Source organism: Pempheris klunzingeri, chromosome 7 (genome assembly GCF_042242105.1).
Source record: "Pempheris klunzingeri isolate RE-2024b chromosome 7, fPemKlu1.hap1, whole genome shotgun sequence".
Taxonomy (NCBI): domain Eukaryota; kingdom Metazoa; phylum Chordata; class Actinopteri; order Acropomatiformes; family Pempheridae; genus Pempheris; species Pempheris klunzingeri.
The window spans coordinates 22319999-22342409 of NC_092018.1; the positions used below are offsets into that span (position 1 = coordinate 22319999).

General features: G+C 42.9%; 1 protein-coding gene across 1 annotated transcript; it reads right to left on the minus strand.

Moving 5' to 3' along the window:
• Window positions 1–19543: 19543 nt before the first annotated feature.
• LOC139203650 (lymphotoxin-alpha-like) lies at window positions 19544–22267 on the minus strand. The gene is made up of 4 exons (XM_070833475.1): window positions 21966–22267; window positions 21176–21206; window positions 21009–21062; window positions 19544–19995 (listed from the first exon to the last, which is right to left on the minus strand). The coding sequence occupies exons 1-4, from the start codon at window positions 22227–22229 to the stop codon at window positions 19544–19546; spliced, it is 801 nt and encodes a 266-aa protein (XP_070689576.1). The 5' UTR covers window positions 22230–22267.
• Between the last annotated feature and the right edge of the window lie 144 nt (window positions 22268–22411).

The following is a 22411-nucleotide window of genomic DNA, read 5'->3' on the forward strand; positions in this document are numbered from 1 at the left end:
AGACGTTACTCAACAGCCAATAGGAACGCGCCCTTGAAAGAGCCCACCCACGCGATAGGTTTGTGTCAAAACTCAAACAAAGAAACAAAATAAAAGACAGTTATTTGTTTTCAAGAGACATTTTTTATTTTGAAGGTTATAATTTTTTGCTTGAGTTCATTTTTTTCTCTCTCAAATCCATTTATTTTGATTGACTTTTAATAAGTTTTGCTTGAAACTTTTGAAACAAATCTGATTCCATACCCCCCTTTAGGCACCACCTGACACAGGTACAGGAAGTGAGTGTGTGGAGTGTCTCTTTCCTATGACTTCGTAATTAAAGCACTCTTATGCCCTTTCTCTGCTGATGCCCAATTTGCATAACATTGCACAGTGTAATCTTCTCTATACTTGCTATTGATATTGTATAATTAATAGTAGTATAGTGTAAGAATATTAGAATGAGACATTCTATGACTCTGTTGTGGCATCAGCCACCTTATATGGAGTGGTCTGCTGGGGGAGCAGCATCACAGCTGTGGACTGGAGGAGACTGGACAAGTTCATCAAGAAGGCCAGCTCTGCCCTGGGTTATCTTATGAATATGTTTTGCGTTCTTTTTTATTTTTAGAAACTTGAAGAGGTCAAATTAGTCCAAATACAATGAGGAAAAGAATTGCTCATGGGATTATGTGGTCATCCATTCCACTGCCGACGAAGACTTTTAAGTAAACATTTTCACAGGCAGAAAAGACTGGGAATCAATGTGTCCCCAATGTGCTTTTGTCATCAGAAGAAAATAGTCTCCAACAAATGCACTAATAATGCATTACTTCCTCCTGTTTGCGGTCCCAGCCAGAGCCAAAGTGGTGACATTGTGATTGTGTCTTGAATCCATCTTTCACTGATCCTGGAAACATCCTGGAAAAAACAGTTGCATCTCAAGTCCACTCTCACCTTTCCAATAACAACCTCTATGAACAGTTCCAGTAAGGCACAGAACAGAAACAGCCCTTCTCAAAATCACCAACGACCTTTTAATGACAGCAGATTCCATCCTCATCCTCCTCGACCTGACTGCAGCTTTTGATACCATCTCCCATTCCATCCTTTTCCATAGACTGGCTTCCATTGGCTTATCTGGCACCCCACTTCACTGGTTCATATCATATCTGTCTAGCCGTTCCCAGTTCATTCAGTTAAAAACATTTTCATCCCAGCCATCTCCCATCTCTTCCGGTGTTCCCCAGGGTTCTGTCCTTGGACCTATACTTTTCATCATCTATCTCCTCCCCCTTGGCCACATTTTCCGTAAATGTAACATTCACTTTCATTGCTATGCAGACGACACCCAGCTCTACCTTTCCACCAAACTCACCTCCTCCCTACCTCCCACCTCCCTCTGTGACTGCCTGCAAGAAATCAACTCCTGGTTCTCCTCCAACTTTCTCAAACTCAACAGTGACAAAACCGAGGTTCTCCTCATTGGTACCAAATCCACTCTCACAAAAGCTAACAGTTTCACCTTCACCATCGCCAACTCCTCTGTCTCCCCCTCCCCTCAAGTAAAAAATCTGGGTGTCGTCCTTGACGGCACTCTGTCTTTTCAAACACACATCAATAATGTCACCCGGTCAGCATACTTTGACCTACGCAACATTAATCGCCTCCGTCCTTTCCTCACCCCCGCCATCCTGGTCCACCCTCTGGTCACCTCCCGTCTGGATTACTGCAACTCACTTCTCTCTGGTCTCCCCCTCAAGTCCCTCCATAAACTGCAACTGGTTCAGAATGCTGCAGCCCGGATCATCACCAGGACCCCTTCTATCAGTCAAATCACCCCTGTTCTCCAACAGCTTCACTGGCTCCCGGTCACATATCGCATTTCATATAAAATCCTCCTTCTAACCTTCAAAGCCCTCCATAACCTTGCCTCTCCATACCTGACTGAACTCCTCCACATAAACACACCCAGCCGGACTCTCAGATCATCATCCTCCATCAACCTCACGATCCCTCCTGCCCGTATGACCACCATGGGGTCCAGAGCCTTCAGCCGCTCTGCCCCCCGCCTCTGGAACTCCCTCCCACCTGACATCAGGAACATCAATACTTTGACCATCTTCAAATCTCACCTCAAAACCCACCTGTTTAAACAAGCCTACTCACTGTAACATCACTCTGCAGATCTTCCACCCCTTGGTTTTTTAAATTTTTTGACTTTTTAATGTGCTTTTTCACTGTTTGTTTTTAACTGTGTTGTACGGTGTCCTTGAGTGCCTTGAAAGGCGCCTATAAATAAAATGTATTATTATTATTATTATTAATGATGGAGAAGAACTGATGAGCTTCTCCTAAAATTCTTGTTTCAAACGAATTCTGGGAACAGAGTTCTGTCAGGACTCAAAGATGACTCATGGAAAGTTAAATGAGGGCTGCATGGCCAATGTGAGACACGGCTGGGCCTCAGGCTAATCTAATACTCCCACTCTCCAGGATGTGGGCTGAAGGTTCACCACACAGCACTATGAATTGAACGTGAAACAAAGGACAAAGAAACTGCCTGTGCCATGCAGAACTATACAAAATGTTCAATGAACAGTAACGGTTGGTAAAAGCTTTAGGGAATTACTATTTAAAAATGAAATAATATACACTGTTGCCCATAAAGTTGGAATAATTGTTCAATATCCCCAATTTTGTTAAACCCTGAATACACAGTTTGCAAAGGTTCATTGTGGTTTAAGTTTCACTGTGATATGTTTGGAAGAGTTTGATCAATAAAGTTGAGAAGATATACACTTTATTTATCAAGAATAAATCACATTGTCACAATCATTTCATGAGAAGAGGTAAAAAACATTTTATTCCAACTTTATGGGCAACCGTGTATTTTTGAGGTGATTGCCATCTAGAGTAGAAACCAGTGGGCTTGGGATTGAGTGGCACAGACAGAGTAAGTAAAAGGATGTGAAAGAAATCCTAATATTTTGGACACTGAGTTTGCACCCAGCCACTGGTCAGGCTGCAAGAACAGCAAAACCCTCAACACGTTGTTCAGCATGATGAAATAGTAAAGAAACTTACTTGTTGCTCATGTGAGACTGAAGCCAAAGTTGACCACCCATCGTATTTTAGATGCTGAAGAGTAATCAAGAGGATTTATTAACAATGCAAGAAGGATACATAGTTTTTGGTGGTTTGACCTAATCAACAAGACATATAAGAAAATGTAACCATCTAGTGGGAAAGAAGAATGAAACAGTGGCATATTCCCCCAATGGAGTCCAAACACTGGTGGTGGTGATGAGGGGTGAAGAGAACTGAATGAAGAAGAGCAGCCTTTGATGAAGGTGCACATCAGCAGTGCATCACTCACTTGATGGTTGTGCTGAGAAAAGATTAGCCAGACAATTTCTTACTACTTATACAGTATCTCCAAACTGTTTAATTTCCCCTTTATAGACTGTAGATTGTCTTGTGTCTTTGCACTGTGATCTAAAAGTGAATTGCTCTGTTTTGAAACAGCATGCTTTGTCTGTTTCAACTGTCTGTTAAATCAAAGCAGGCCCTTTTGTAAAATAGCACAAAGCAGCTTTAGATATTCGCGTAGGATACATCTTTCTGTTTTTGGTCTGTAAAGGCTGAATCTACTGTGCTAATTTACCCTGATATACCAGATGGGAAAAGAAGAGTCTCATGAGATTTGTCCTTTCAAAAATGGATAGATCACATCATGTCCAAACAAGTTATTAATACTGTTGAGGCCTCTCCACTGAAGTGTTGGTAAAACCTGAAGAGTGAGTCAGAAAACTCCTACTCTTTTCTGGAAGCTACATTTAAAGGAACTCTCACTCCAAGAATGTTATCCATTTCAAATATTCATCCCCTGAAGGTTTGGAAGGCAGCTCTGAGAGGGCAGCTTAAAATGTTTAAATTATTATGCACTGCAGTTAATTTGCAGATTATTAACCCTTTATTATTATTATAATTATCATGATCATGATTATTCTTATTATCATCATCATTATTATTATTATTATTATTATTATTATTATTATTATTATTATTATTATTATTATTATTATTATCATGATTATCATTATTATTATCATCATTATCATTATCATTATCATGATTATCATTATTATTCTTATTATTATCATCATTATCATTATCATTATTATCATTATTATTATTAACCCTGTTCTAAATCAAAAGAAAGAACAGCTTGGAAAAAGCAACCACACAAATTTGTGAGATTTTATTGTTAAAACAATACATTTTAAAAAGCTTACATAGATTAAAACACTGTTGCCCATAAAGTTGGAATAAAATGTTTTTTACCTCTTCTCATGAAATGATTGTGACAATGTGATTTATTCTTGATAAATAAAGTGTATATCTTCTCAACTTTATTGATCAAACTCTTCCAAACATATCACAGTGAAACTTAAACCACAATGAACCTTTGCACACTGTGTATTCAGGCTTTAACAACATTGGGGGGATTGAACAATTATTCCACATTTATGGGCAACAGTGTAGATAAGACCTGTTGACAGTTAGCCTGCCACATATATGTGACATACATAACGGACATTTATTGCAGAAAATGCATATGATAACTGACTTCAGAAATGTACACAATGTTTTTCTTCCATGGACACCACACTGCCATCTGAGTTTTGATTCAAATATTTCGTTGAGTCAAACTGAACGTTGCTCCAGGACAAAGAAGAAGGTAAAGTCAAAGGAATGAATAATACAATAATAGTAATAATACAAAAAAAAATTCTGCTGATGCACACACCCACATTTCCAATGATAACCGACAAAAACAGCAAAGCAAACAGCCTGTATTTGTACAGCTCCTTTCTTGTCATTTTGACTGCTCAAAGCGCTTTTACATCACATCCTCATTCACCCATTCACACACCATTCTTTCAGGAGGAATCTGAGTTGGACGAGACTGTTCTTTCACACACATTCACACGGTGAAGCTGCTTCAGGATCACAGGTTCACACTTCGATACGCTGACTCAGAGGAGCTGGGAATCCATCCAGCTACCTTCCAACTGATTGACGACCCACCCTACCTCTGAGCCACAGCCTCCCAAAAGCTCATCCCTAACACTTTGTTATCATTAGAGCATCCAAACAGGAAGCCAGGAAACCATACAAATCTTCAAGATCATGTTTAACTTGTGTTAAACGTCTGAGTTCTGTTTGTCTGTTAGTCATGTCTGTTTTGGTTGTGATGTGACCAGATGCCTGATGAAGATAGAAAGATGACTGTTATCAAGTTCTGGCTGGAGCTGGAGAAAAGCTGAATGCTGTTTTTGCATAAAACTGCGTACTGCAGATTTGTGTTTGTATTTATTACCATTTATTGATTCTGACTGAAACCAGTCATGAGTGAAATAATTCAGAAATACTAATAATAAGTCTTATAAAATCGTTCTAAATTAAATAAAATGTAAAATAGAAACTTTAACAGTTCGAAAGACATATTTGCAAAATGCAGATGTACAGAAGATCAGAACATCAGTTACAGATAATGTACTTTATGTATAAGCAAGTATACGTATAAGGTCCTGTATGCATAAGGAAGTGTATGTATAAACAGATCAGCATCAAATCTGTTAAAGAAATCAGCCTGTTCTTTAATAGATAACACCATCTTGAAGCTTGCTGATGACACAGCTGTGGTGGGTCTGCTCTCCAACGATAACGAGGAGGACTATTTGACGGAGATCAGCCACCGACCGGGGCCGAGGTGGAGAGAGTGGACAGCTTTAAGTACCTGGGTGTCAACATCACGCACGATCTGACGTGGTCCTGTCACATCGACACCTTGGTGAAGAAGGCTCGACAGCCTCGGTCTCTACCACCTCAGACGCCTGAGGGACTTTAAGCTCCCTCTCAATGTGCTCAGGAACTTTTACACCTGCACCATCGGGAGCATTCTGGCTGGGAGCATCACCGCCTGGATGGGCAGCAGCACCAAGCAGGACTTCTTGGCCCAGAGGAGGGTGGTCCGCCATCAGAACCACCCTCCCCAACCTGCAGGACATTTACCAGCGGCGCTGCAGGTCAAAGGCCAGGAAGATTGCAAGGGAGCCCCCCCCCCCCCCCCCCCCCCCCCCCCCCCCCAGCCACAGACTGTTCTCTCTGCTGCCGTCAGGTCGGCGTTACCGCTGCCTGAAGGCTCACACAGGGAGGATGAGGAGGAGCTTCTTTCCTCAGGCCGTCCGCCTGCTGAACCTGAAACAATAGACTTTATGGACAATCTGCAATACTCTGTCATGCTTGTATATACATCCACATATTTTGCACAGTCTAGCCTTTTTGATTTATCTCTATCTTTATGTGTGTGTGTGTATATATATATATATATATATATATATATATATATGCACACATTTCTCTTTGTGTTTCTACTCTTATTGTTTGACTTTGTGTGTTTATTGTATATTTAATTTTATTTCTATTATTGTTTCAGTCTGGAACAGACAGTCAGAACATTTCACTGTGCTTTATACTGTGTATAACTGTGTATGTGACAAATAAAGGTCTCATGTCTTATGTCTAGATGTCATAAATGTGACAAGTAGTGTTACAGAATAGCCTAACAAACCTAAGACACCCAAAGGCCTTGGTGGAATTTAAAGGAGAACTATTGGGGAGACCTGCATATGTGAAAAGAATTGTGTAGTCTGTCTATGAAGTCTGATAAATGTTGTTGAGTGATGTCAGCGTCATTTGGGTCTGAAGACTGTCAGTTGCATTTTGCACAAAGAAAGTGCCAGTTCTTCATGAGGAAAAAGAGAGCATGGGGAAAACTGATGACACCTCCGGTTCTGCTACATCCATTTTTACACATTTTTTCTGTCCATCATGAGTCTGACAATGTTATAGGAGTTCTATTTTAAGGGCTGAAAGGCTGTTGATCAGTTAGAAGATGTCATAACTAGGCTCTTTAAATATTTGGTAGATGTACATTAATCTCTGTCACAACAGTGCCAAAAAAAAGCTTGTTGCTGTACATTGAATGATTTTAGGACTTAATGTGATACAACCCATGAACAGAGTTGTGGTAAATTGCCTAATTTCCTCTACTGGGAGCTGTATTATTATTGCAGAACTGATCCCTCTTGACCCACAGTGGCATGTTGGTCACAAAACACATGACTTATTGTTTCATTTGAATTTAGATTTTTCATTGCTTCCACAGGTTTACCATGAACATTCATATGCAGTCTCACATGCTCTTCCTAATGCAAGTTTAATTGCATTATACTAAATGCCTTTGTTGTGGGTACGCTTCTCTGCTGTGGGTCCTGAAAAGGATTAGTTAGAGTTTGAAAGAAAATGATGAGTCATCTCATAAGTCATGAGATGTTAGCCGCAGTATAACAAACCCACACTACTTCCTGGGGCCCCTCCTTTTCATCATCTACCTCCTTCCCCTTGGCAATATTTTCCGGAAATATAATATCAATTTTCACTGTTATGCGGATGACACCTAGCTCTACCTCTCCAGCAAACCCTCTTCCAACTTCCCACCCTCCTCCCTCACTGACTGCTTAGCAGAAATCAAATCCTGGTTCACCTCAAATTTCCTCAAATTAAACTGTAATAAAACTGAGGTTCTCCTCATTGGCTCTAAATCAACACTCTCCAAATCTGACAGTTTCTCTCTCACCGTTGACAACTGCTCTGTTTCCCCTTCCCCTCAGGTTAAGAGTCTGGGTGTCATCCTCGACAGTACTCTGTCTTTTCAATCCCATATCAATAACATTACCTGCATACTTCCATCACTCAATGTCCATCAATGTCACTTCTCGCCTGTAACTCCCTCCTCTTTGGTCTCACTCACAAATCACTCCATAAACTCCAACTGGTCCAGAATTCAGCTGCCTGTATCATCACCAGAACCGCCTCCATCCACCACATCACCCCCATCCTGCAGCACCTCCACTGGCTCCCGGTCAAGTACCGCATCGACTTCAAAATCCTTCTGACAACATTCAAAGCCATCCATAATCTTGCCCCTCCATACCTGTCGGACCTCATCCATGTTGCCACGCCCTCCCGTACCCTCCACTCTTCTTCCTCCATCCACCTGACTGTCCCCACTGCCCGTCTCACCACCATGGGGAGCAGAGCTTTCAGCTGCTCTGCTCCCCGGCTCTGGAACTCACTACCACCCGATCTAAAAAATATTGACTCTTTTCCCCTTTTCAAATCCACACTCAAAACCCACCTGTTCCGGATTGCTTTCTCGTTGTTATGAGAATTGCCAGACAGAGTGGCAATCGAGGGTGTGCTCTGCAACGGTGGGAAGCCTCATATCTACAAGGACAAGAAGAAGTTCTCACGCCAGTAGATGATCACACGATGTGTGAGAACTACACCCACAACGCCCATTATAAAACCTAACTGTATATGCTCACCAGATGAGCCTTTTACTCTGTAACCTCCATGATGTTGTTGCACTGTCAAACGCTCCTCTTACATGTAAGATTAAACTTTGTTATAACTTGCAAGCTGGCTCCAATCTCCTCTACCTAAAGAAGAAGTCTTTTGACAATTTGGCGCCCAACGTGGGGCCCCAATATCCATTCTCTTCCTCCGGTGAAAACCACAGACCTTGCGCAAGGCTGAGTGAAAAAACTCAGAGGTAAGACCTCCACCGCGGGATTCCTAAAAACCCGTTTTGGACAGGGAGGCCAGGGCCACTGGAGAGAGGGATGGTGACGGGGTGTAGCAGAGGAGTGACGAACCAGCTACCCTGAGTCCGGGACTCAACAACAGGGGTGAGTTAAACAAAAGGATAGGTCAGGGACCTATAGCAAGTCAGGGATTTGTGGTAAGTCAGGGACTTACGGGTAAATGTCTTCAGAAAGACTGATAGGTCAGGGACCTATGGTAAGTCAGGGACTTACGGTAAAGCGTCTTTAGAAGGACGACAAAAAACTAATCTCTCAGCGCCTGAGTTAACAATAATAGACGTCAGGAAGTCAGGGACTTCAGGGAGTCAGGGACTCACAAAAAAAAATAATAATAAAGAATAACACTCGAGGGGAAAATGATAAAAATCATAAAGGCCTGAGATGGGTAATTGCTGCAGTAGTTGTTGTTATCAAAGTCAGGGACCTGACGAGGTCCAGTATGAAGGGGATGCGAAGCGCATGAAACAGGAAAAAGAAAATAATGTAAAATATTTGAAAAAATGGCAAAATAAATATGAGTTTAAGGGAAAACTGCAAGTAGGAGATTGCAGAGAATTAGTGGCAAAGATTGAAACAAATACAAAGGGGAGTAAGATAAAAGCAAGAAAGGAAGGCCTTACAGAAGCCAAGGTGTGGTTAAACGAAGCACTCAGACAAGCTGGCCTTCAGCGCCAGAGGGAGAAAAAAGAGGGGGAGGAAAAGCAGAGACAGAGAGAAAAGGAGAAGGAAGCAGAAAGGGACATGAAAATTCCTAACCTTTATCCTGTGTTGTATTCTGCCCGAGATAAGCGAGAGGACCACGAATACAGACCCCTGGGTCCTTTCCCAAGTCTACCGCCATACCGATCCTCAACAACCACCTCTGCTGTCTAGGCCTCTCCTGGGGAAAGTCGCTTCAAAGTCCTCACCTCCAGGACCGTCCTCCTCCTCATCTGCCTCCCACCACTTGCCTCAATCATCCATGACTGCACAACCATCTCTGTCCGGGGTGGACACACCACACCGGACCCGAAGCGGTAATGTATACAATCCTTTACATTACCTCAGTCCAACACCACCAGTACCTAATCTAGGACTTAAAGATGCAGAAATGTTTCCTATGATAGAAATGCCAAATCCCAGAGCAGGACAGAGTAATCAACCCCCCACTGTCAGAGTGAATAGACCATGGACTGATGCAGATGTAAAAGAAGCATCTGCTGGCATCGTCCATCCCAAATTAAATTTGGAAGAATTCATAACAGAGATAAAGAGACTGTGTGACAGTTTCAGGCTGGACACAGTGGAGACTGAGAGAGTCCTGCGATGTGTTGTGAAACAGGATTGGTGTTTGGTGAAGGGGACATGGGACCCCTTCGAAAATAACGCGCCCATCTCGTTCGGACACGTGCAATACAATGAGAGGACAGAGGCATTGTATGGTAGAATAGTTTCTGTTCTTTTATGGATGTTCCCATACTCAAAATGGGCAGCGGGCCGCGGGACCGTAAGAGAATTTTCCTGTCCAGAAAGATTGATTGCTCTGCCAGACAGGTTTTTCGCTCTTACACTCCATGGGCTTTTGATATACATGTAAGGTAAAGTTCTTATATGTTATGTGGAAAGTTGCACTCTTGTGAGTGCAAACAGGAGGGAATGTTATGAGAATTGCCAGACAGAGTGGCAATCGAGGGTGTGCTCTGCAACGGTGGGAAGCCTCATATCTACAAGTTCTCCATGATGTTGTTGCACTGTCAAACACTCCTCTTACATGTAAGATTAAACTTTGTTATAACTTGCAAGCTGGCTCCAATCTCCTCTACCTAAAGAGTGCCTCTGAATAAAATGTATTATTATTATTATTACTTCCACCTTGGCTGCTGAGAAAAGACAGCACATCAAGAAAATATGAGCAACAAATACCGTTTTTTCTGGAACTCCCTGCTGTTGTCTGGAACAGTATTTCCTTGTGTTATGAGATCAATTAGCCAACAAGACAGCAGGTCGAAAAATGAAACCTAAGCTGCACAGGAAAGACATCAGAACAATGTTACAGTGATCCAGTTCAGAATCTGGCATAACTACATTCATATTCAAGGTTTCTATAAAACATGCAGGTGTCAAGGCTTCTCTTTTCTCATAACTCTTCTCACAATCAGCACAACAGTTCTGCTTGACTGCAGTTCTCTGGCTTCATGAATCACTGCACAAACAATAGTCCTGTTATCATCATTCACATAGTAACCACTGTCATGTTTTTCACCAATACAGTTACCGTATTGTTACAACCCTGGTTCAGTTCACACAAAAGTTCCAGAAAAGATATTCATTTCCACCAAATAATTTGACAGAAATAGGCCCATTCCAAACAACAAAGGGCTCTGGCCATGTGGCCAGCCAGCAATTCAGCTCAGACAGAGAGAGAGAGCGAGAGAGAGCAGACGGCCTTTTATATGCCTGGACCACACCTACAAGGCAAGTTGAGGCAAGTTGATGCCCACTTCAGGGAAGGAGACATCACAAGGCTGTCACACCCCCTCCCATAAAGATGAGGGCCCAACGGGTACTCAATCCACTCCAACCTGCAACTTTGGTACCAAGTCCTCCACTGGATGTACCTGCCGAAACAGTTCAGACAAGGCATAATCCTCTTTGTGCCCCTTTATTAGATCAGCACGCGACACAGAAAAGGGAAAGTCAGGTAAGGGAAACTGAACATTTGGAGCAGTTTTTTTGACTTTGTTTTCCAACTTATTTTTGTTCAGTGATTGAGCCCTAGTGACAACACATACTGGGAAACCAAGCTTGTCATTCTTATACTTAGCCTGACTCCCAGAAGGAGAACAAGTAACCACTGGGGAGGGAGATGATTCCAAGAAGGGACCATCAGCTAGATCATTCCCCAGAATCAACTAAGAATTCTGTCTTCTTTAATTAAGTCCAACTTGTAACGTTCAAACTCTTGACGTTCTTTCTCCTGCTGCAGCTCAGCTTCGCGGATCCTCACATTACATTTTAACCTTTCAATTTCAACTGCATGGTCCTGCGCACGAATAGCTTGGTCTCTATCCAATTCTTATTTGTGCTGTAACATTATTAACTCCTTTTGCTGTTCAAACGTTAAAGCTACTCCTGTCGCAGCAACAGGTCTCACAAATTTCACAGATTGCTCTGGAAGACTAACCTGAGGAGAAAACATAATTTCACTTGCAGCAGACAAAACCTCCAACTGAACCAGAGTATCCTTTATTATACACAGAATCCGATCTTTACATCCATGACCGGGGACATCAATCTCAAAATGCTCTGCCACTTTTAATAACTGATCCTTAGTGTAAGAATTTAACAGACCCTCACTGGGATTCTGCAAAAAATCTTCAAAAGTAGACATGACTCAATCAATACAAGCAGCTAATTCACACACCAGATACTTAACTTAAATGTTTTTAACATAAAATGTTCCCTGCCAAAAAATCCAGGGTTAAGCCAACGTCCGTTAGCCCCTTTTTTTTTTTTTTTTTTTGTAACCAAAAAAAGTTTAACCTTAATCCAGTGCAGCAGCCACAAGGTAGAACATCCTCTCCCCTGGCTAACTACCTGACCAGGAATCTAATTGTCTGTCTCAACCCTAGTCTTCGTGCACCAGTGTCGGTGGGAAACTTATACACAGAGACCGATGACTCCAGGCATGGAAGCCAGGCAACCATGCAGAATGGTGACCTACCTCGACAGTCATGGAGGTGTACCCAAAGCAAAATGCTGTGGCCGTACTAATGCACAAAAAAAAACAATAAACAACAAGTCCACAAATAGACTTCCTTCTAATACCTACCGGGAAAGCAGTTCCACTGGTTAGGCTGTCTTATACACCAGATCAAAGCAAACAACAGAAAAACGCAGGCAGGTTAACGACAAGCCTCCACACAGGCAGTCTCCTTTAACTGTGTGTGATTCCCTCCAAAACCAATGCTTAATTTATACTTCAGCCAAAAAATGTTCAAACAATAGCAACAGTCACTTTCTCCCTACTTATCGTGGTAGACAATTCCTGCAAAGGCACAATATACAACTCCTAGCTGCATAAGCACACAAATTCCTAGCACCAAACATTTCTATACTAGAAATCTAGACATCACGGACAAGCCCCAATTTGTTCATTGATAATGAACAATGATTGTTTATTATTATTGATCATTATTAGTCATATTCCTATTATCAACACTGTAACTGCTGTTGTTATTGTGAGAGCTGTTTGTCATGCTAGACCTGCTCTTTATGGGAAGCGTCTTGAGATAACACTGTTGTGATTTGGCACTATATTAAAAACAAAACTGATTGAAACTGATTCAAAAGTAGTGCAGGAGGCAGAGCCTTCAGCTGTCAGGCTCCTCTCCTGTGGAACCTCCTTCCAGTTTGGGTTCGGGGGGCAGACACCCTCTCTACATTTAAGAGTAGACTAAAAACCTTCCTTTTTGACAAGGCATATAGTTTAGGGCTGGATCAGGTCTTAGACCAGCCCCTAGTTATGCAGCTATAGGCTCAGACTGCCGGGGGACTCCTATGGTGCACTGAGCTCCTCTATTCTCTGTCCTCCTCTTCCTCTCCATCATTATGTCTCATGTCAGCCAAATGTCTGCCTCTAACTTGGTATCTTCCCCGGAGCCTTTCTGTGCTTTCTCATCTCTCTGGTTCCTGTGGATCCTGTGGATCCTGGTCCTGCTGATGTGGTTCTCTGCTTCATGAATCACTGCTGCGGATCGTCAGCCACTCGTCATGTTTTTCAATAATATCACACTGCTAATCTTTTAGTCACACTCCTATTGTTAGTGCTATAGTCACTGTTAGTACGTTGGTTGTTGTTTATGTTCTCTCTCTCTCTCTCTCTCTGTCTCTCTCTCTCTCTCTCTCTCTCTCTCTCTCTCTCTCTGTCCAACCTCCACCTAACGCGGACCCCTACAGAAGCCGCCCACACTGAGCCTGGGTCTGTTCCAGGTTTCTTCCCGTTAAAGGGGAGTTCTTCCTGCCACTGTTTCCTAATCTAACATCTGATGCTGCTCATGTGGGGATTCTTGAATCCTTAGTGTTGAATTCCTGAATCGTTGGGTTTCTCTCTAATTCAAGAGTTTGGTCTAGACCTGCTCTTTATGTAAAGCGTCTTGAGATAACGCTGTTGTGAATTGGCGCTATATAAATAAAGATTGATTGATTGATTGATTGACTGATTGATTGATTCCATTCAAAGGCTGCATCCTCCCAAACCTTTCTGCATTTATGTTCAATACCTAACATAACACGAACTACTGTAAATTAGACTGCAATTTGCTATATTCAGCTACATGTACATCTCAAAAGAAACTTCCTTGGCAAATAAAATGTATCCAGTCCTAAGGACAGTGGGACAGCGGCACCCACTTTTGTTCCTAATGACCTCTGTGAGAGACTTGTTCCAGTCGGAGAGGGGCGGTGAGGCAGAGTCCAGAAAGCTGTCTAACCCACAGAAGAGTTATTTTCCTTATGATGAGATATGATCAGAACACAATGAATGCTGGACGTTTGTACATATCTGCAGAAGGCTGCCACAGCTCATCGGGTATCAGAGAGATTCTTTCACAGGCGGTTTACAGGAGGTTTCTGTGATGAGGATGACAACTTAGGATCAAATGCAGAAGACTTCTGCAGACTTCTGAATGCAGAAGTAGTGATGGAGCCAGAGCCTTCAGCTATCAGGCTCCTCTCCTGTGGAACCTCCTTTCAGTTTGGGTTCGGGGTGCAGACACCCTCTCTACATTTAAGAGTAGACTAAAAACCTTCCTTTTTGATAAGGCATATAGTTCAGGGCTGGATCAGGTCTTGGACCAGCCCCTAGTTATGCTGCTATAGGCTGAGACTGCCGGGGGACTCCCATGATGCACTGGGCTCCTCTCTCCTCCTCTTCCTCTCCATCCTGATGCTTCATGTCTCTTTAATATCTGCCACTAACTTGGTATCTTCCCTGGAACCTTTCTGTGCTTCTCATCTCTCTGGTTCCTGTGGATCCTGGTCCTGGTTCTCCTGCTGTGGTTCTCTGGTTCCTGTTGATCCTGGTCCTGGTCCTGCTGATGTGGTTCTCTGGTTCATGAATCACTGCTGCGGAGCGTCAGCCACTCATCATGTTTTTCAATGCTACCATAGTGCTAATTTATTAGTCACACTCCTGTTGTCAGTGCTGATTTTGCTACAGGTAAAAGAATCTATGTGAGGAAGCAAAGACTACTGTAGGGAGTGAAAGTATGCGCAATGGAATTATGACATGGTAAAACAAGATCATGTAATAGCAAGTCAATAATACCAAAGCTGTAGTCATATAAGGGCAGTGGTGAAGAGACTCCCTTTACTTAAAAAAAAACTCGATTACAAGTAAAAGTCCTGCATTGTAAATGTTCTTTAGAGTGATTCTTTAACAAAAGGTAGTTTATTAGGATGATGATTTATGTCATCATGTTTGTAACCCAGGCACCATTGCATGTCTTAATGTGTTTCCCTGCTTAAGTATAAAGCAAATTTTAAAAAAAATGCAATAAAACAGTAGTATTGGTTGGTATATTGCCACGATTTACCAGCAAACACGGACAATCAACTGTAATCTAGCATCATAAACTATGGTCTCGGTAATATCATTCGTACCATGATGGTTATGGCTCCTGTGTTAGTGAAAGAAACTTTCGGTATGAACAGGCTACTCGGACCGGTTGTTAGAGCTCCAACAGCACGACGCTGACGTCAGTCTGCAGCTCAGTGGGTGTGAGGACTGCTACTGAATGACTGGCTCCTTGGAGCAGGGGGAGCAGTGACTCACACTCATTCTTCAGCTCAGGGGTGGTGTGCAGAGCGTGCAAGTTGATTTTGATTTTGCATTCACTTCCACCTGTGAATGAAGTTTACTCCCACTTGTTTTTTCGTTCAAAAATAATGCAAATCTCAATAGGAGTTGCAGTCAGAGAAAGAAAGTTGAGGAACATCCTGAGGAGCATTGCCTGGCTGTGAGGAAACGTTCAATGAGCAGCAGGCCGAGGTTAGGTGGAGCTGAGTGGGTTCCAGATAATGTAAACTAATAGATCCAGCTCCAGATCATGAGTCATGTTGATGACTAAGTGGTAATGGTTTGGCAACTGTGAATTGCAAACAGGAAACTATACTACAGTATGATGACTGTAACCAGGTTAATGACCCACAGTGACTGATTATACAACAATAACAACAATGTTAATCTTAGAGCAGGTGCTACTAAACGATATAAACCTTCCCTCTGTGAACCAAGAATGGGTTTCTCCGGATAAGAGATGATAAACCTTTCCTGTCTTTTCCTGTTTCTCTGACTCATGCTTTTCTTCCACTTCAACTCAGAGAAACACACCCTTATTCATTCAGTCAAGACCCAGGGACGGCCCGGAATCCTCAAAATGAGCCGTGCGATTAACATTTGGCATATGGGGAAATATACACTGTTGCCCATAAAGTTAGAATAAAATGTTTTTTACCTCTTCTCATGAAATGATCGTGACAATGTGATTTATTCTTGATAAATAAAGTGTATATCTTCTCAACTTTATTGATCAAACTCTTCCAAACATATCACAGTGAAACTTAAACCACAATGAACCTTTGCAAACTGTGTATTCAGGCTTTAACAAAATTGGGGATATTGAACAATTATTCCAACTTTATGGGCAACAGTGTATATATACAGTGCTGTGAAAAAGTATTTGCCCCCTTACAGATTTCTTCTGTTTTTGCTTTTTTGTCACACTTACATGTTTCAGATCATCAAACAAATTTTAATATCACACAAAGATAACCTGAGTAAACACAAAAAAAGCAGTTTTTAAATGATGATTTCATTTATTAAGGGAAAAAAGCTATCCAAACCAACCTGGCCCTATGTGAAAAAGTAATTGCCCCCTAAACCTAATAACTGGTTAATAAAATAACTGGTAACTTCAATCAAGCGTTTGCAGTAACTGGCAATGAGTCTTTCACATCGCTGTGGGGGAATTTTGGCCCACTCTTCTTTGCAGAATTGTCTTAATTCATATATATATATATATATATATATACACTAAATTGCCAAAAGTATTCACTCACCCATCCAAATAATTGAAATCAGGTGTTCCAATCACTTACATGGCCACAGGTGTATAAAATCAAGCACCAAGGCATGCAGACTGTTTCTACAATCATTTGTGAAAGAATGGGTTGCTCTCAGGAGCTCAGTGAATTCCAGCGTGGTACTGTGATAGGATGCCACCTGTGCAACAAGTCCAGTCGTGAAATTTCCTCGCTCCTAAATATTCCACAGTCAACTGTCAGTGGTATTATATCAAAGTGGAAGCGATTGGGAACAACAGCAACTCAGCCACGAAGTGGTAGGCCACGTAAAATGACGGAGCGGGGTCAGCGGATGCTGAGGCCCACAGTGCGCAGAGGTCGCCAACTTTCTGCAGAGTCAATCGCTACAGACCTCCAAACTTCATGTGGCCTTCAGATTAGCTCAAGAACAGTGCATAGAGAGCTTCATGGAATGGGTTTCCATGGCCGAGCAGCTGCATCCAAGCCATACATCACCAAGTGCAATGCAAAGCGTCGGATGCAGTGGTGTAAAGCACGCTGCCACTGGACTCTAGAGCAGTGGAGACGTGTTCTCTGGAGTGGCGAATCGCGCTTCACCATCTGGCGATTTGATGGACAAGTCTGGGTTTGGCGGTTGCCAGGAGAACGGTATTTGTCTGACTGCATTGTGCCAAGTGTAAAGTTTGGTGGAGGGGGGATTATGGTGTGGGGTTGTTTTTTTCGGGAGCTGGGCTTGGCCCCTTAGTTCCAGTGAAAGGAACTCTGAATGCTTCGGCATACCAAGACATTTTGGACAATTCCATGCTCCCAACTTTGTGGGAACAGTTTGGGGATGGACCCTTCCTGTTCAGCATGAGCAAGGTCCATAAAGACATGGAGAGAGTTTGGTGTGGATGAACTTGACTGGCCTGCACAGAGTCCTGACCTCAACCCGATAGAACACCTTTGGGATGAATTAGAGGGGAGACTGAGAGCCAGGCCTTCTTGTCCAGCATCAGTGTGTGACCTCACAAATGCGCTAAACCTTGTGGGAAGCCTTCCCAGAAGAGTTGAAGCTGTTATAGCTGCAAAGGGTGGACCAACGTCATATTAAACTCTATGGATTAAGAATGGGATGTCACTTATATGTGAGTCAAGGCTGGTGAGCCAATACTTTTGGCAATATAGTGTGTATATATATATATATATATATATATATATATATATATATATATATATATATATATATATATAAAATAAAAGAGTTAGGCCAAAACACACAGTGATATTCCCCATTCACAGAAGGAAATTGATCAGTGTTTTTTCATTGAAGTTTTTTTTATTACAACATACAAATATAAACTACATGATAAATCACATGATAATTTCTTTCAAAGTAGGAAAAAGTACATTTTCATAGCATCAACTCAGAGTACAGAGTGCCCAGCAAGCATAATTAAATAATTAAATAACCTTGTCTTTAACCTTGTTCAACAGGTAGATATAAGCATACTCGTACGACAGCACCTTGCATGTGAAAAAATAACAAAGAGAAGCCCCTTTCCATATGTTTTATCAGCTTATAGTGAGCCACGTGTTGAGAAAAGTCAAATTCATTGACACTGCAGTGCTTTAATGTTTCCTTTGTAGCACATCATCAGATCTACAGCAGAGTATTCTGACATTCACCAAGCAGCCACTTCTGCATCACCTGTCAGCTGACCGAGCTGAGGATGCTGTGGTGGAATCTGCCCCTTCCTGGCTTGGAAAAATCTTCCCCCCGTGACCCCTTCAGACTGCATCATTTTGAGCATGACATGAACTGCAACATTTCCCAGCATTGCTTTGAAGTACATGCACGGTGGCTCACATTACTGTCTTTTCTTTGGCAGTGGTGAAGGAATGTCTGCATATTTCATCTGCATTTCTTTGACACTCACCACAAAAATGTAATCGCGGCAGCAGGACTGTGTGGCTGTGGGAAGGGATTATGTGTTATAGTTTGCCAGAAACTAAGCGATGCTGTCCCATGGTACTAATCACAATCAGCTTGTGGGACAAACCTGCCACTGTGGCAGAAACCCCTTGACTTTCACTTCTCCAAATGATTAATTAATTAATAGTAGTGTTACAAAGTGCTGTCAAAGCTCCTTAGCTGTCCTTTAATGCCGCCGTGAAAAGGCATGCGGAATGGTGGCACGACGGCAGCCTCTGATCAGTTTGTCAGCATTTTCCCTTGACTGGTGCTTTGATTGATTTGAAAGCTCGATAATTCTGCGTAATATGACGTGGACATTTTGGTTCCTACTACATAATGATCCTTTATATCTATATATAATAAACGCCTTTGATGCCCTCTGAACTTAACTCTACATTGATACCACTATTCAAGAAAAAAAAAAAAGAACAGAGAAATAATGCAAACTGTTTCCGAGCCCGAGGTGGTGCTGCTTTGCCTTTTTTTTTTTTTTTAAGTATTTTCTTTGGTTTGTCTTTGTGTAAATTAAACATATAAGAGTATGAGAATACAGTATGACTGTTAGCTGTTATTAATGAATGAAAAACAATGCAGCTTATAACTTAAGTGAGATAAAGCAAACCTGAAGTCAGGTAGATACTCGTAGCTTCTTGCAGTTGCAAATTCATCAGTAGGTTTTGTCTCTCCATGAGCAGTAAATATGGAAAGGACGCTGTCAAACTACATTGGTATCTTCCCTTAAGTTTCCATGGAGTTGAAGGTGCAAATAACCTCCAAATCAGATTTAGGTGATTCTCTCACCGGGCTGTTGAAGCAGAAGTTGGGCGCCAAAGAACACCTCGTGTTCGTTACCAGCAATAAGTTTAGGGTGCAGTGACTTGACACGTAGTTTGCTTTTAGCCTCCAGGAAAAACAAGCCAGAGGTGTAGATGGATTTTCTCCACGGCTTCATGCTGCAATTCACTGTGTCGACTGATGACAGCAGATGCGTGTTGGCTCGGTAGGTATCACGGAAGTAGAACACCTTGTTGGTGAGCATCAGCTGACCATTGTTGTTGTGACACTCTGGCATAAGCCCTTTCTTGCTCTCGTAGGTGATCTGCAGAAAGACTCTGTACACACCATCTCTGGGCACCACAAGGCTCCCGCTGGTGTAGTTAAAACCTCCATGACAGAAGGAAAATCCAATCTTACTCTCCCATTCAAGGTACTCCCCGGTGGTGTTGTGACAAGGAACTGGGAATGAGAACAGAAAGGCAAAAATCAGGTTAGCAATGTTTCTGCTTCTATATAACATCAGGTATGTTGCTTAAAGCTGGGGGACAGGTAACTATTCCTACAACTTTCTATTAGTGATGTGCGGATCGATCCTGAAATATCGATACCTCCGATACCGGCTCTTTATGCTCTAAAATCGATTCTCAAATCAAAATATCGATACTTTTGATACTTCAGTCATTTGAGGTAATGTATGTCCTTAACAGGAACACGGTGAAAAGTGACTAAACTATTGAGATCTTGTCTAAATGACACGCGGTTGGTGGGAACTATTTTTTCTTGCGCCTGGGTAAGTGAGTCATGCGTAAGCACGCTGCCCCGTCAGTCAGTTTGTGGACAGACCGGCAGGACGTGAACGGAGACGTGCGTGGAGCTACTTCAGCCCCACTAACAGCCAAGATGCGGTGTGTGACGTTTGTAGAAAAACAATAAGAAGTTGTGGCAGCACAACGAACCCTGTCAAACACCTCAGGTTAAATCACACCAGTGAATGTGAAGCACACACAGCGACTAGGCAGACAGAAGAGGAGAGCTCAGCCTCAGGTGCTGCTGCCAGGCCAACACATCCGGGCACTGAGGGGGGAATGTGCAACTTTAAGCGACGCAAAGCACTGTGGCTGTTGGAGTTATTCAAATGAATAAATATGGCTATGAAATAAGTAACGAAATAAATACACTTCTTTTTTTTTTTTCTTTTTTTTAGATTTAAAAGACATATTAGGTGTAGTCGCATAAAATATAGGTATCGGTTTCGCCGATACCAGCCTGAATTTTACTCAGTATCGGATCGGAAAGGAAATCACTACGACAGCGTCTGTAGTTTATCTCAAAAGACAGTATATTATAATGTCTAGGTTCATGTGGTGCAACCTTTGGAGACCTTAACAATCTGTTTGTGCAGCACTCATACTCCAGTGGGGAGCACACTCTTCTACTGCCCCCACTGAAGTACAGCCCCCACCGTGTTTTACCTGTCAGCATGGCTACTGGATAGTCTGTCTTCAGCTGGTGTTCGGAGATGAGGCCTACAAGAGAGACGATAAAAAAAATGAAATGAATATCTTTCGAGACCATTTCCTCTTTCCTGGCCTGGAATCAGCCTTTTTCATCTGAATAGATTATTTAAAAAGGTATTTACCTGCCGAGTGGCTGCTGGGCTGCTCCGGGGACTGGAAGGAAACAAGACACAGTCTTAGCAACGTTTGTTAGAAGCAACAGCAAAGAGAATAAGAGGCAACAAAGAACATTCCAATAACTGTAGTAAGAAATGGACCATGGATCGTTTCACTTATGATCACTTTCACTGAATATTCTAAAATCTCAGTCTCATGTTATCATATTTTTACTTCCATGTTCTAGAAATATGGCGCCCACGCTGTTTGCTGTGAGCACATTACAGTAGAAGAACAGCATTATAAAATATTATTAGACACTACAGCCATATTTATGGCAAAGCAAACATCTTGAGGGGACAATGATCCAAAGATGGCTAGAGGTGTGTGTGTGTGCGTCACCGTCACCGTACAACAACAACAACAACAACAACCCCCCCCCAGAAGAGACAGGATGGCTCCGTCCAGGGCTGACGGAGGAGCACCTGCAGCTCCGGCTCATCCCGGGACAACCAGGGAGAGAAGCTGGAGGGACACCGTGGACAGAACACTCACAGAGACACTGGGAGCTGTTAGCCCGGAGGGGGGAGGGGGGAGGGGGGTGGGGGGACACTTCCGCTGCCAACTTTAAGCTAACTTTAACACCCCAACAGGAAATAAACCTTGAGCCATTAGGAAAGCGTGCTTCTCTTCTGAATGAAAGAGCCATTTATACAGCAGTCCTCTGCACGCACGCACACACACACACACACACACACACACACACACACACACACACAGCCCCGTGTGTCCGGACGCGCTGCGGGAGAAGGTTACCTGCTTGTCCGGTGATCGTTGACCTCGGACAACCGCGACGAGCAGCACCAGAGTCCCGGACGCCAGCAGCAGCAGCGCCACGGCGAAGAGCTGCGTCGTCCTCCGGAGCCGCGTCTGTCTCCGGCGGAGAAGCTGGACGGAGGTGTCCGGCTCCTGTGCTCCTGCCTCCCCCCCGCAGCAGCAGCGGCAGCAGCGGTCTCCCTCCATGCCGCCGCTTGTCTCCCAGTCGCGGATCAAACGCCGGTTCCCATCCCACATCTCCATTTATCAGCGTGCGGTCGCCCACGTTGAAAACCACCGCATTGGTGGGGAGTCTCCACTACAGTGTCGGGGCACAAACGCGAACTTCCTCTTTTTATTCAGTTTTCCTGCGACTGCCAGAGCTTCATCCGCAGCAGGACACACTGTGTGGCAACATTAGCGCCCAGCCTCCCACTCGTGATACT